The 15,532-nt window shown below is 45.2% G+C and overlaps 1 protein-coding gene across 1 annotated transcript in view; it reads left to right on the forward strand.

Moving 5' to 3' along the window:
* LOC133162236 (receptor-type tyrosine-protein phosphatase gamma-like) overlaps window positions 1–15,532 on the forward strand; it is a 64,991-nt gene that overhangs the window by 39,460 nt on the left and 9,999 nt on the right. Inside the window, exons 5-15 of the mRNA XM_061291289.1 lie at window positions 2,118–2,213; window positions 3,785–3,851; window positions 4,512–4,669; window positions 5,137–5,314; window positions 8,030–8,214; window positions 9,828–9,936; window positions 10,322–10,371; window positions 10,454–11,081; window positions 12,250–12,379; window positions 14,485–14,570; window positions 14,816–14,907. Of these exons, the coding sequence (XP_061147273.1) occupies window positions 2,118–2,213; window positions 3,785–3,851; window positions 4,512–4,669; window positions 5,137–5,314; window positions 8,030–8,214; window positions 9,828–9,936; window positions 10,322–10,371; window positions 10,454–11,081; window positions 12,250–12,379; window positions 14,485–14,570; window positions 14,816–14,907 (1,779 nt within the window). The remainder of the gene's footprint in view (window positions 1–2,117; window positions 2,214–3,784; window positions 3,852–4,511; window positions 4,670–5,136; window positions 5,315–8,029; window positions 8,215–9,827; window positions 9,937–10,321; window positions 10,372–10,453; window positions 11,082–12,249; window positions 12,380–14,484; window positions 14,571–14,815; window positions 14,908–15,532) is intronic.

Here is a 15,532-nt window from a genome sequence, read left to right on the forward strand (position 1 = left end):
TGGTGTGGTGTGGCGTGGTGTGGTGTGGCGTGGCGTGGCGTGGCGTGATGTGAACATTAGCTTCGAAGCCACTTTGTACAACTCTGTCCACACATCTTCAATGTGTTGCAGTGAGCTAGATGAAAGCAGCACTCCAATGTCTGACCTTCTACCATGGACAACCTTGATGCAGGAAATCTGAAACGCTAGCGTAGTGCAGTTGTAAGACAGGGAAAAGGCTTCCTACCTTGTTGGCGCCCTCACTCTTTGCTCTTGAAAGCAAAGGCGCCGGCCGTGCGCTGCATTTTGTTGTCCGTTTGGACACAAAGCTTTCCTTCAAAAGCGTCGGTCCCTCGAGGGCTTCCGTGCCCAGTCTCAGCGGGGATCACGACAGCATGGTCAGCTGTCACAGAGTAGCGACTACTTTACATTTTCATCCTGAAATGGCCCGGGGGAGACACCTGTTTTTTCCTTTTCTTTATTTCATTGTTTGATACCAAAAGAGATTTTCTGAGGGCACAGACATGGTGTCGTATCAAAAGCTTTTAACTCATTGACTGCCAGCCCAGTTGAAATGGTAGACGTCGTTGGCAGTGAATGGGTTCGTTTCAATTGGTGAGTTATTCTGAACTGGGCCACCAAATGGTTGCAGTAAGTTGTTTAGCACTGCGGTTGTCCCATTGCGCTTTGTTACAGCTGCAGCTGTTGTAAAATGTGCCATCCAAACAAATGGGTATCAATGGATTGAAGTGTTCTACTAAATGTAAAAAACATTTACATTTTTGCATCAGCAGTCCTCTGAAGGTTGTCTCCTTGAGCAAAGCTGTGGCGCACTGATTTTCTGCAATGAGATAGTTGGCAACTTGCACGAGAGAGAGAGAGAGAGCCGTTGCCATCTGTCTGTAGTTGTGTGCGTTTGTGTATAGGTGAAAGACGGTTCGGCTCATACTCTTGAGAGCTTTTCACAATACCCCCTAAATACAGATGCAGCCCATTTAGCATAGTTCACTTAATGATATACACTTTGCCACATTCTGAGAAAAAAAAAAGTCATCTATCTTCACTATACTGCCATGCCATGCCATGCCATGCCATGCCATGCCATGCCATGCCATGCCATGCCATGCCTTTAAAGCCAACCATACTTCTCCATATAATAGGTCTGCTAGTTTCTAATCAGAAAATAGAATCTTGTTTTTGTTCGGCATTTCCTCACTTTCACATCTATTTCTACGTAAGTCATTACTTCCTTACATAAAGCTTTGCTCTGCCTCCAGCTGTAGAAAAGATTTGAATTCAGCAGGTCTCTGCGTTCGTTGCACTGCGGAAATTCAAACAGCAGAGGGGTAAAAGGTCATGCATAATGTTCTGCTTTCACTAACAACTCTGAGCTATGCAGATTGCACTCACTTGCCACCGCACTTCTCAGAAGCGTTCCAGATGTGCAAAAAATACAAGTCGCAGACCCCATTGGAAACTTTGTCGCCGCACAGAGTGCAATCGTGCATAAATGGCGTTCTGTTCAGGCTTTGGATGGAGCGTGTTTGGAAAGCTCCGCTGCCGAGCCGGGCCAAACGGAAGCCGTACTGACAGCCGAGAGGAAAATCGTTACATGAAGATGACAAACATTAGGATGATTGGGGAGCAGCTTCAACAGAAACTAAGGAAACTGCTCAAGTTTATGAGCAACAACCAGCATGGACAAAGAAAGTGGGAACTTGAGTGAACACGACATTGCTGAGCACTGCTTTCACTCTCTGGGGAAGAAAACAACCAAGCAAAAACACCTTGCTTTTCTGCAATGCATTCTTGCGTGTACTTTTTAAGCTAACTGCTTGTCATAATAACAGTGCATCACTCTTGGAAAACATTGGTGCAAAACCAAAGTATGAATACAATATGATCACTGCTATCATCAGTGGTATTTTCAGGGTGATGAGAGAAAATTCAGGAATCCTAAAAGCGTCATTTGGCGTGCAAACGTTGACAGCCATCATTTTCCCAAATACTGTTTTGAAACTAACATTGCTCTTTTTTGATACATATATCGATATGTATGTATATATATATATATATATATATATATATATATATATATATATATATATATATATATATTGTTGTGCCCTCTATGACAGATGCAAATCTACATGTACAACTCAGATGACTTTGACAGCCTCGGCGCAGCACTCAGGGAGAAGAGAATCATCGCAGCCATGGCAGTTTTCTTTCAGGTTGGAATTCTTTTTGGGGTTTCTTCAAATCGGCATTATCCCACATGGTAAATTGGTTTGAGTGTGAAAACTAATAAGTCATCAAAGTCATCGCACACATGCCAACATAGTTACTTACTCTACTTATTTGTACGTGAGCCCTCAAAGGGCAATCGTGACAGTTGATATGCGTGTGGGAGAATGTGGAACAGCCTCACGTGGCAAGGAAGGAAGGAAGGAAGGAAGGAAGGAAGGAAGGAAGGAAGGAAGGAAGGAAGGAAGGAAGGAAGGAAGGAAGGAAGGAAGGAAGGAAGGAAGGAAGGAAGGAAGGAAGGAAGGAAGGAAGGAAGGAAGGAAGGAAGGAAGGAAGGAAGGAAGGAAGGAAGGAAGGAAGGACGTCACAGAGAATAATAGGTCAGGAGCAGAGAATCAGAACTATCCAAGGTGCTGATGGCGTGCACATGGAAAGAAAGAAAGAAGGAAAGAAAGAAAGAAAGAAAGAAAGAAAGAAAGAAAGAAAGAAAGAAAGAAAGAAAGAAAGAAAGAAAGAAAGAAAGAAAGAAAGAAAGAAAGAAAGAAAGAAAGAAAGAAAGAAAGAAAGAAAGAAAGAAAGAAAGAAAGAAAGCAGGGAAAATAACAGGTCATGAGCAGGAGCAGCGATAGAGAACTGTCCAAGGTGTTGATGCACGTGACAGAAAGAAAGAAAGAAAGAAAGAAAGAAAGAAAGAAAGAAAGAAAGAAAGAAAGAAAGAAAGAAAGAAAGAAAGAAAGAAAGAAAGAAAGAAAGAAAGAAAGAAAGAAAGAAAGCAGGGAAAATAACAGGTCATGAGCAGGAGCAGAGATAGAGAACTGTCCAAGGTGCTGATGCACGTGACAGAAAGAAAGAAAGAAAGAAATTAAAGATGGCTTCCAGTCTATGAATTTTTCATGATTTTAATGATATTGTAAGAGGATTTGTTGTGTTACTACAGGTCATAGAAATGAGGCCATTTGATCGAAAACACCTATAGTTTGGCTTCCATAGAAACAAAGCGAGCGTTTGCCCTCCTTTTAGCTGCTGCGGCTACAAGAGCATTTCTCTCAGGTCTGCACACGCTCGTCCCATTTATGCAATTAAAGAGCATTTGAGGACCTACGTTTGTATGTGGCTTTTACCGACCGACTCTCAGACTCCATGACAACAGTGGCTCTCCAATCCAAGAGAGTCAAATGCTCTGTAGATGCGGTTACTATGGCTTCACTCAGTGGGAGCTTGCTGATTGCTCTTTTTCTTCCTAATTCATTCATAATTCATCCTAATTATTCTGCACTTCACATGCTGCAACTTGATTCTGCTTATGATTGTGTCATTTTGGTTGTCAGATTGCGCAAGGATAGCCATGAATGCAAAAAGCATGTTTTTATGACGAGCGCACTCTATTCCTGTCATCTTTTTGATAAGACCGATGCTTGGCGAAATCAAGTCCATCATTGCAAATACTATTTCCTTAGCTAGGGGGCAAAGGTAGATCATGTCAGTCTTGCACATTGATGAATCCATCCGCAATATCTTTGCAAGATGAGAACTGCTGTTTACGTGTCTTGCATTTCAGGTTGGAGGACAAGACAACCCGGCTGTTGAGCCCATCATTCATGGCTTAAAGGGTGTGGTCCATCATGGTGAGTGACAGCGCCGCTTGAGAGTTGGAATAAACCTGTCCATTTGTCCAACTCAAATGTCTTTCCAACACCGCGAGGTGATTTAATGGCTAAATGCATTCCAACTCTCAAGTTGTGAACAGCAGATGCTACTGCAGCTCGCTACCATCTGCTGTTCACAATAGAACCAAAATAAAAGGATCAAATCATTCATTAAACATTATAATATCATATCATACCATACCATACTAGCTCAGTGGCCTAGTGGTAGAGTGTCCGCCGCCCTGAGACTGGAAGGTTGTGGGTTCAAACCAAAGACTCTAAACATGGGACCCATTGCCTCCCTGCTTGGCACTCATCATGAAGGGTTGGACTTGGGGGGGTCAGGATCAGCAAATGACCGCTGCTGCTCACTGCTCCCCCAGGAGATGGATCCAAATCACACGGGGATGGGTTCAATGCAGAGGACACATTTCACCACACCCAGATGTGTGTGTGTGAGCATCATTGGGACTTTTTTAACTTTATCATATATGCAATGAGTGTGGATGAAAAGACATCAGCAAAATGATTGCCTTTTTTTTTTTTAACGATCGGTAGGTGTGCAAGGCTCGATCGTGATAGTGGAACAAGATAGTACAGCGCTGATTAGAACATGTTGTACTCACTTTTGTTTGATAGAAAAAGAGACTTTCTTGGAGCCCTTTGTCCTAAAAGATCTGCTGCCGTCGTCATTGGGCAGCTATTACCGCTACACGGGCTCCCTGACCACTCCTCCCTGCAGCAAAATTGTGGAATGGATCATCTTCAGCAGACCCATCTATGTCTCTTACAAACAGGTGAGGAACACACTGGACGCAAACGTTTTGGGATGAACTTCAATTGCATTCACTTTGGTTCCCCATCTCTTTGGATATATTTGATTGCTTTTGTCGAAGGAAGTAGGTCGGCTGGCGTGACGCTGGTTGCTCTGGGCCTGCTTTCCCAGTGGCTCAACGCTAAAGCCGTTCCCATCCTTTCCACGCGACACTTGTATGCATGTGCTCTTTCTCGCGAGCTATTCAAACAGGCAGTTGGCATTTTTCGGAATGCGGCACTTGGCATTTTTCGGAATGTGACAGTTGACTGTATGATTGAGACACATTTGGACAGGTACTTGTGTTACAATAGCATGATGATTGCTTCCAAATAGAGACTGAAAAGTATTTGCATTTTCAGAGTGAAATGGGGAGTCTATTTCAACGATGGTATTCCTCTCTCGCTCTCTCTCTCTCTCTCTTCTTTTCTTTGTGTCTGTCTCTGCCAGTTAGAGGCTTTTTACTCCATTTTCACCACGGAGCAACAGGACCACGTGAAGTCGGTGGAATATCTTCGCAGCAACTTCAGACCCATTCAGAGCCTGGACGATCGGCATGTTTTCAAGTCGGCTGTCAAAGACGCCTGGTTGCCTGAGCTTTCGCACGGCGGCACAGAATCTTCCAGAGGTAGGTGCAACTTTGATCTTGTCAGAGTTTCCTTCTGAGGGCCACGGATGAACCTCCCATATTACGTAGTATATACAGTACCGATAGGCTACACGGCAAACTAATAACTAGTTTTGAAATCAGAGACGAGTAAAAACGGTTCTTTTTTTTCCCCCCCAACGCTAAATGGTCATATTAATTGCTGCTATTTTATTTTAAAATGAAGACAATTTTTTGCACATAAAGTCAATGCGCAAATTGTGATCATTCTGAATGGTACCTTTTGAAATCTAGAAGGTTACTAACTGAGGCCTCTGTACACTCATTCATTGTTGTGTCTATTTGAGTTTGCCAATCTATAAAGTCTTATTAAAGCCCCTTGTTTTTCTTGCTAAATTGCTGACAGCTCCTAATGGTAATAAACGAGAGCTATTTAGTGTTACTTTGTTGCCCGGAGGAAACGACCCAGTGACTGACATGTGGGCGCATGTAGTGTATAGGTACGTAGGTAGGTGTGTGTGTGCGTGTGGTCTCGGATAGCTCTCTCTCTCGCTGTGTGACTCCCCGAGCATAAGGCAGTGGAAGGGAGGGAGGGAGGGAGGGAGGGAGGTAGGCGCACGGGTCCCCTTCTTGTTCCTGCCTCATTAGCGCTGAAACAACAGCACATTACTATCTGCAGCCCATGTGTGGGAGTGCTACTCTCAACGTCTCAAGCATCTGTGTTGTGTCAACGACTCTACTGTAGTATACGCGGCGGACGGGTGCGACATGGACGCGTTGCATATCCCCTCCCAAAAGACCTTTCTGGCATTTGCGCCGTGCCCTTGACTACTGTAGTGGGTGGGATTCACTTTGACAATCGAACAGGATAAGCTCTTTTGAAAGAGGAGGAGGAGGAGGAGGAGGAGGAGGAGGAGGAGGAGGAGGAGGAGGAGGAGGAGGAGGAGGGGGGGAGGGGTGCAGCTCACTTACTACATGACTACAAACAAACACTTTTTCCTTACGGATTGACAAATCTTGAATTTAAGTAGCTGACTTGAAGTCAAATGTGTTACTTTTGTGCTGACTCCATTCTATCTATATTCTATCACAAGCCTGTGTGTTTGTATCTGACTGAGTGCTTTTATGCTTCGTTAGGTTTGGAATTTTTTTTTTATTTGACCGATACTACAATCGATTTGCCTCCAGGATCCGTAACTGCGCACTGGGTGTACATGTCGAATTTGTATTTTAAGGCAGCCCTCAAAAATATGGAAGTCTCTCAGACCGAATGCAGAAAATGTGCGCAGGGGTCACATCCTTACAGCTTTGTGACGGACTCTACGAAATTGATATTGATTTGTTTTCCATGATGTGGGTCAGACAGCAGATAAAAAGCATCATCCATAATGGCTTGTTTGTTCATCTCACAGGTACGGTATCCCTCTCAAGGTCAAGGAGTAGATGGTCATTTGGATGATTTGACTGTATACTAGTGCTCAGTGGTGACTCGTTCTCTGGCCTGTGTGTGCGCGCGAGCGTGATGTATGGGTGTGTGAGCGTGATGTATGGGTGTGCATGCTTATCTCCTTTGAAAGCCGTAAGAGGATCTATTCATCAAGCAACCTGCCAGAGCGGCTCCAGCTTCCAAACCGTTTGAGTTGTATTGCGCACACGGAATATGGGTCATTGCTCTTTTTAAGCAGCCCATAGTCCAGCGATGGCTCCATCGCAAGTACCGATACTCTGTCCCTTTTTAAAGTATTTGTACTTTACTACTACTTGTGAACAGATAGTGATTGTGAACTATTTGTATACGAGCTGACACGCAGCTGTTTGCGTAGCTGCCGCAGCCTGGTTATTGTCCAACTTCCAACATAGCTATGTATACTTCAAGGTATCCGTTGGGGCAGATATTCATTCTTGGATATACATATATGTTTGTCTTGAGGAAAGCTGTAGTCATGTTTCAAATTTCGATGCAGACACATTTAACAAGCAGACCATAATATTTGGCAATTTCATAGTAGTAAGTTGTCCCATTGTCAGATGATATCATTCAAGGCATGGTGGTGGTGGTGGTTCTGCTTGAACTGTTCATGACCTCTCCGCAAGCCTGTGTGTCTATTGGACTGTGTAAAGTGCGCGACCAACGGCTTTAGTAATGCAAAGCCACTCGGTGCTCGCTCCAACTGCATGTTACGAATAGAAAATGACCGCGGTTCTTTTCGAGCAAGCTAATCGATTCGGTTCCACTCGGCACGCGAGCCGCCATCAAAGCATGTTCATCACTGAATATAGCTGCGCTCACTTGTATGACTCGATGCAGCGTTGGGACGAATCAATGGCCTTCGTTTCCTCAAAGGCAGTCGGAATTGATGCTTAACATCCACTAACAACGACACACAACCTTTTGACGTGTTTGAGACCACTACCGCATATTATTGATTGATTGAAATTTTTTATTTATTATTAGTATTTCTTTTTGCTCCCAGTCATTTAAGAGCGAGTACCTTAGTTTTGCATTGGTGGTTGTCTGGTCTCGCAAAGTGCCTCGCTTTCTTTCCGATGTGAGAGTAGATGGAAGAAAAAAAGAGTCAAAGGTGACGGCGAGCGTGTCGTTCGGGGCTTCACGCCGGCACGGCCGCTTCTCGCATCTCGTGATGGTGCCAATTCATTTGGCAGCATAGGAAGCGGGGCATGGCTCTGGTGTGGATGCTTGAGAAGGCCTTGCTTTGTTTTGTTTTTTCTTTCCAGTGTGCAGCAGCGCTCCAGTAAACATAAAGGTGCAACACGTGAACGTAAGCGCCTTGGTGCTTGGATGGGCACGTCCGGAGGTCATCTACCATCCACCTATCCTCCACTTTCTGGTATCCTACAGCTGGACAGCTCATGATGACAGCTATGAAGAGACACACCTCACAGATGCCAAACACAAACTGGTAAGACTGTGTGGATTGAGTGAGATGATGTTAGTATTCCCATTCTAAAATGTGTTTGTTCACGCAATGGCAATACGCCTTATGTCCTTATGAACTCATTCACTCACTGCCATTGACGCATGTCAAAGTTGGATATTATCTGGGCTGCCAGTGAAAGACTTTGACATCTATGGCAGTGAATGAGGTAAGAATGAAAGTCGGTCGAAGCTTTGCGTCATCCTAATGAGCAAATATCAGAAAACGCTGCAAGTATGAGCGGGACAATTGCCGCTAAAGAAGCAAACAGCTACACGCGTCACGTGAATGAGTGAAACCCTAAACAAGGTCCAGGATTGCAGGAGACAAAAAGAGAATGTGGCGGAGAAGACTGGATGCTTCATTCCCTAACATTGTAGTCTGCTGGTCAACTGGCAGAATACTAATGCTAGGCTGGAGGCCATACAACACTACCGCTCTGTGCAAAAGGCATGACCTTGGGCCAGCGGCTCCATGGGAAAACGGTGAAAGGGAGAGAGAGAGAGAGAGAGAGCAGAGTGCCCCCTAGCTTCAGAAAGCGGGGTCGACCGTGATGAACCACTGGCAAATGCTCTTTCACCCTCCCGTCCATCATTCATTACCTGGAGAGACGATAGCTCTTTCTGAAAGCTGCTCATTCCCACTGTCATTCCTTTCTACCATCGTCTCTCTCTCTCTGTTTTCTGGGACTCCCTTCAACGCATCCCTCATGATAATGGAGAATAGCAAGTGAAAGTACGTTCAACAGAGCTGTCATTAGTCACAAAGTCAGCTCAGGTGGAGAAGAAAGATAGACGAAGAATAGTGAGGCTGACATTTTTGTCATGGCAGAAAAGCTCACTGTCATTATTGGATCGCATGCTGGTCATTCGGTATTTACTGCGAGACCAAAGAATGGAATGAATGATGGCCAATGTCCATTTATCGGTATCATCATCTTTCAGATCGTTGTCTTTTCAAGAAGCAACGCACCTTTTGGAAGCAATTATCATCGCATGGTCTTTTTTTCACGGGAAACCAATTGAATGCCGTACAATACATTCTTTGAATGTGGCGGCTTTCGACTTGTGCTCTTTTCTTTGCACGCTGTGGAACAGCAACTCAAAAGTCATCCGGTCGACCACCACGCGCACAAAGAAGGTGTCAAGTTTAGCCATGGACTGGAGCTTATCGTTTGCTCGTCCGTCTATGTCCTGTTTTCATCGTTTGCTCGTCCGCTTTCCTTTTTTGGAGCTCATGATCGGGATCAATGATAGTGCCATGATGAATGAAGTGTAAATGAGATGGACGCAAACTCAAAAAGCGATTTAAGCGCATTCATCATTTCCACAAGGGCAGAACATACATCAAGTTTGAGAGCGGAAAAGCAGCCAACCAAATTGGGCTGCTGTTGAGGGGATATTTGTTCCCTTTCAATGGTCTCTTTTGGCAGAAAAGAGGGCAAGAGTGTTGGATTTGGGACGCTTTGTGCGACCACGTGGATTTCATATTTGATCGACATCTCGCAACCAATCCGTTGAGAAAGAGATTGAACATTGAAACGTGCCCGCGCTGATTTTAGCATCTGACTGACGTCAATTTGTGTCGGTGCCATGTAGGAGGCGGTCATCTCCCACGTCTCAGCGGAGGTTCTGTACCTTTTTCGGGTTCAGGCTGTCTGCGCCAACGACATGCGCAGTGATTTCAGTCAGAGCATGCTCTTCAGAGGTAACGCACACGCTCACGCTCACGCACCACCGCCAGCTTTGTCACAAGCGTCTAGTGAGGCCAAATTGGGGCCACCTGCATAGAACCAAGCCAATCAGCAGTCTGGCTTGCAGTCTTTGTGCACTTTGTTTTTTGGAATGAAATAATGACATGGTGACTTCAAAGTCAAAGTCTGCGTTATTGTCAATTTCTTCTTCACGTACACAAAGAAATGGAAACGGCGGTCCCGCTATCCCACGCTGACAAGACGTAGTACACGATATACGTACATACGAGTAAACAACACCAAAAATAAAAACAAGAAGGCACAAACAATGAATAAATACGAGTGATGGATAAATCAAACTTCAAAGTGACAATGGCGCATTTCCTTTTGGGCTTTCAGCAAACACCACAAGAATCTTTGAGGGGACGCGAATCGTCAAAACCGGAATGGTAAGGAACGCAGGCGTGCGTGCGAGCGTGCGCAAAACAGCTCGGCACTGCGGAGAATCAACTCTTTCATTGTGTTGGTCAGCCAACAGTTTCACCTGCCTCTTCGGCCGACATGGCCCCCATCTCCTCCGGTTCCTCCACCTGGACCTCCTCGGGCATTCCCTTCTCCTTCGTCTCCATGGCCACAGGCATCGGCCCTTCTTCCAGCGGTAGTCAGGCGACGGTAGCCTCTGTGGTGACCAGCGCTTTACTCGCCGCTCTGGGCTTCAGCGGAGGAGTCATTTCCTCCTTCCCTAGCTCGCTTTGGCCCAGCAGATGTCACGACGTGGATGTCGGCAGATCCTCGGCGAGGGAGGACGGCGAGACGAGACCAGGGAGCGAAGGCGGCGGCGACAATAAGGATGGAGGCGGCGAGGAAAGAGAAACGGAAAAAGAGGAAGAGGAGAAAAGTGAGAAAAAGGGAAAGAAGCGGCCGGCAGAGGCAGTCGAGGAGGGCCAGGGCCGTATGTACGACAGCGTGGCCGGGGATGATCCAGCCTGTGTGAAAGCGGCCGCCGCCGCAAAGGAGAAAGAAGAGACGGCAGCGGATCCGACGTCTTGGCCCCCTGTTGCGGTGTACAACCTTGGAGCGGTTCCTGAGGGCTGCCGTTTGACGCTTAAGCTGCGAGCGACGGAGGCCCCGAAACATCACTGTGTCTCCATCCACTCTGGTGAGTCGTGGTGACAAAAAGGTCAATTGACTTAACTGCTGTTCATGGCTTGCACTGTGGCGTACGGACCTCACTACTACTTTTTCTTCTTTTCTTTTCAGTTCAATTTGATAAAGGGCGTGTTTACATGGACACCCAAATATTGCCAATATTGCTGTTACTCAAAGGCTTGTTGAGTACACTTATGTCAACGTCCTCCTCTCTATTTTCACCAAGCAAACTTGCCTTTTGTTTTCTTGTTTTTTACTTCCCATGTACACCCTCCTGGTCTTTCTTTTTCCTTTCCAAATCTTTTTTCCACCCTCTCTCTCTCTCTCTCTCTCTCTCTCGCTCATGCTCCACCACCCCCTCAACTTCTTTGTATCCGCCTCCCTCCTTGCTCAGATCTTGCTGTTGGCCTACTTTCCCACATGGGGAGAGAAGTAGAAGCTAGAAGGCTGAAAGCAAGGCTGGATTCATTTGTAGGAGGGGGAAAAGGCCTGGCTCCATTTCTAGCTCCGTTTCCCCGCATGCTTTTTGTCGGATGAATAAATGACACTAAAATCATAAAGAGCTTCACCTATTTAGTACGTCTTGATTTCTCTTATGGTAAGGGGAAACGGGGAACTTGGGGCTTTTATCCGTGTCCTCTGCACGGACGTATGTTCAAGCATAAAAGTGAGGCAGCGACAGCACTACGTATACCGTGCATGGGCCCGAGGCCTATAGAGTACCACAAAGTGAGATGAATGGCTTAGCGAGCCGTGTTGAGTCTAAAGCCAGGATTCGAAGTGTTAGGAGGGTGGCTGGCTCTTTTTTAACCTGACTTTGAGATGGACAATAAAGCAGACTTTGACTTTTTGTGACTAACTCAGGCTAAACTCATAACCTGAACGGACGGACGGACGGCTGCAGCAGGTTATGTTCTCAAATTCAGATAAAACTCTGCTCTAAAAGTGCCCCGTTTTCACTGTTAAAATTGAAATGGCGTCACCCTTTGTGGACACCTGGGTGCCAGGATATTTGCCTTTTTTTTTGGACTGCAAGGACTTGGAGTTTGGATTGTGCAGATACGTAGATACACATACGTATGTAGATACGGTACATATTGGTGCTGTCAGACAATTACCAAAATAGGAGGTAGTAGCTAATGGTTTCACAGCCACCCTTTTTTTTCTTTGTTCCTCAGTCGCCAACTGGAGCCACCGAGCGAGAAAGAGTTCACGGCTGGTGAACTGGATGGCGCCTTTGCTTGAGGTCTCAGCTCTGTCCTTCTTCTGTCTCTCTCTCATGCTTGCCGCACTCATCGTGTACTGGAGGTGGGTAGCGAGAACGTTGCTTTCTTGTGAGTGTTGGACAGTTGTATCTTCATGCAGAACTTTCACACCATCAAATGCAGTTCAATCCGGAAAGATTTGACGGATTGCATTGGGGCTAGTCGCCGCCGCCTTGTGTACATCGTTCTTGGCAAGCTCTCATCAAAAGAGTCACTCTAACGTTGTGGCTTCAAATAGCAACGCGCAGGAATGTTACCATGCTGACGGTATTTGAAGGTGTCCACGCACCATTTGAACGAGGCCGTCCGTACGAAAGAACCCGCTCGCTTCTATTCTAATCGATCCAGCTGTCTGCACAGGTCAGGTATCAACTTATATTTCACTCACGCTTAATGTGGGACCGACCTCGAGCTTATTTTTAGCCCTCAAGTCTCCGTTCTTCAGTTTTGCCTGATTAATGCAAGCGCGACTTTACAAATGAGTTTTAAAAAGGGACTTTGTTCATTATTGATGTCAAACTTGACAAATATTGAAGCCGCGTCATGCTGGGTGTGATATGGGAAAAAGAAATCAGGTGCTGGATTTTAATAACATGTTCTGTTCTTTTTTTGTTTAAGAACAAAATATTTGAAAATAGGACTTTCCACTCATTTCTATTTATGCTTAAATGAATTGAATGTAATGTCGCAATTAATATGTAAACAATTAATATGTAATTGTTGGGTTCGAACAGTGAAGCAGTGTAAGCAGTCTTAAAATGTCCTCGTATACTTTTATTTCCATTTTCTGTCATTGAAGAAAACTAGCGATCATAGTTTAAGAGCCAGGTCCCTCGGAAATCTCGGCCTAAATCTTGGTAAATCCATCTATTCTAAAGAGACAAATTGCCCGTCAAATGGTGGCCAAGCATTTCATCAGTGTTAAATCTGTATTGGTGTTTGTCAAACTGAAGCATGAACCTTCATATTAAATAATCACCACCACCACCACCACCACCATTCATCTTAAACCAACACACACACGCACACACGCGCGTTAACTCGAGCCTGCTAGTAGGGGGTGGGGCAAATGCAGTTAATCCTATTGCTCAGCAAATCTCAGGTCATGACCTGGATTTCTGTCTACAACGGGTTGTGTAGTCAATTCAACAAAATCAAAAAATACTTTGGTGCTTATCATCAAAGTTAGAATATAGATGGGCATACAAATGTGTGTATATTTTGATATACACGTGAACATGTTGGGGTTTTTTTTTCTTCACCACATTTGTCTGGAATGTATTATGACACCAGCAGCTCAAAGTGGCCTGGGGCTGCCTGGTCTCACTCAGAACCTGCTGTTCACGGCTTGTTGTGAAAGCTCCACCCCGTGCGGACCCTCCCTCCATCCCGCCTTCCCCCCAATCCCTCCCTCCCTCCCTCCCTCCCTCCCGCCTTCCCCCCAATCCCACCCTTCTCCTCCTTGGCCAGTCAGTGTTTAATTCACGTTAGCGGCAGCAGCATGCTGCAGCCCGTCTGCGCCCCTCTGCTCCTTTCTCACCATGAACGCTTTTTGCTCTCTGCTCTGTATCAAATACAGGTAGGAGGGTTCTCAACACGCAAACACACACACACACACACAGACACACACACACACTGGTTCGGCGGCTGTTGATGAACTGTTGTTATTTTGAGGAGTTGCAGATTTGGACACGCAAGCTGGCTTGCAAGTGTCGTGTTGAGTTAACCCCCCCCCCCCCCCCTCATGCTTGAAAATGGAGCCACATGATGACTAGTTTAAAGTCAACTACATACAAACTAGTATGGTATCTGCTGGCTTTTTGTACGTTCACATTTAAGGAGCAAATTATTGCCTGCTTTTTCCTCAAATGAAACATACAAATAAGTCGCGTGAAAATAAAGAAATCTAAATGAATAAATAGCTTGGATACAGCGCTCACCTTTGAATAAATCCTCAAAGTCACAAAACACGGGATGAGCTGCTGTTGTTCCATCCGAAAAACGTCATGTGAATAATATCAACGGATGAGATGACTTGTGTGACAATTGGCAATCTATCAGATGACGGCACATGAGCAATAGGTAACTCTCAAACAAGTCAAGTGTGATGAAAAGAATCCTCTTTAAAAGTCCTGTTCACTTTTCCAGACGTTGTTTTCAGACAACACCTCTCCATGTGGAGGACAGAGGTTCGCCCAGGATGCTGGCAGCCCCTCTCATCCCCATCCCCCCAGGTGATGATAATCCATGCGGGCTCTTTTTGTTGCTGACTCGTGATGAAGTTTAAAAATCGGTCGAATCCTATTTGGAATCTTTTTAGTGAACCAAAGCTACAGCCCAACGTTTTTGCCCATCAACAACGGTTGTGCGTTGTTTTCCAAATCTTTTCGACATTTGATTCGATTTTTTGACAATGAGAAAAAAGATCAAATCAAATTGGGCTCCATGACCAAAGTGCGGTCTTATGTCCCCGCTTCAGATGACGTCAAAGAGATTGAAGTAAAGCACTTCATCCAGCATGTCTCAGAGTTCTCCTTGAATAACATGCGAGGATATTCACAGGACTTTGAGGTAAGTACTAAAGTCTTGTCTTTGCCACTCACTTTGCTGTCAAGTACAGAAGGAAAAAAAGCACCTCGCTGGAATATTACTACATTTCATTCATGATGAAAATGATCTTTCTAGAAATCTAAAAGAAAAGAAAAAAAATAGCAGAACCCAATCCCAAGTTTGAAGTGTACACGCATTAAACATTGTACAGAAGGCGCCCGTGAAGCTTTCCTCTGCTTTCTTTTTCATTCCTCAGCCGTCCGTATTCATGTACCGTTTATACAGTCGTATTGATGAGACGCCTTGAAAGAGTTCCATGGTGAAAAAGGTCAATTGGATTTCAAGCGGAAGGTAGACAAGATGCCACAAATCCATGGAATAGTTATTGACGTGCTGCTTTTTCATCTGATGATATGAAAGGGAGAAGACATGTCTGTGATGTGAGTGAGACGCAGCCAAAAAAAACTGATGGGGTGGCAGAGTCGTTACGCGAGTAAATCTAATCTCACGTAGGGTGCCTCCTTTCAGAATGACAGGAGCAAGTGGCAGACAGACAGAAATATTTTGAAGCTGATGTCCGTCTCATCGCTACAAAAGAACCGTGATTCATCTTTCAAAGGGGATCAAATGAAAGAGAAATAGGTCT

Source organism: Syngnathus typhle, linkage group LG11, assembly GCF_033458585.1.
Source record: "Syngnathus typhle isolate RoL2023-S1 ecotype Sweden linkage group LG11, RoL_Styp_1.0, whole genome shotgun sequence".
In the NCBI taxonomy this organism is placed as follows: domain Eukaryota; kingdom Metazoa; phylum Chordata; class Actinopteri; order Syngnathiformes; family Syngnathidae; genus Syngnathus; species Syngnathus typhle.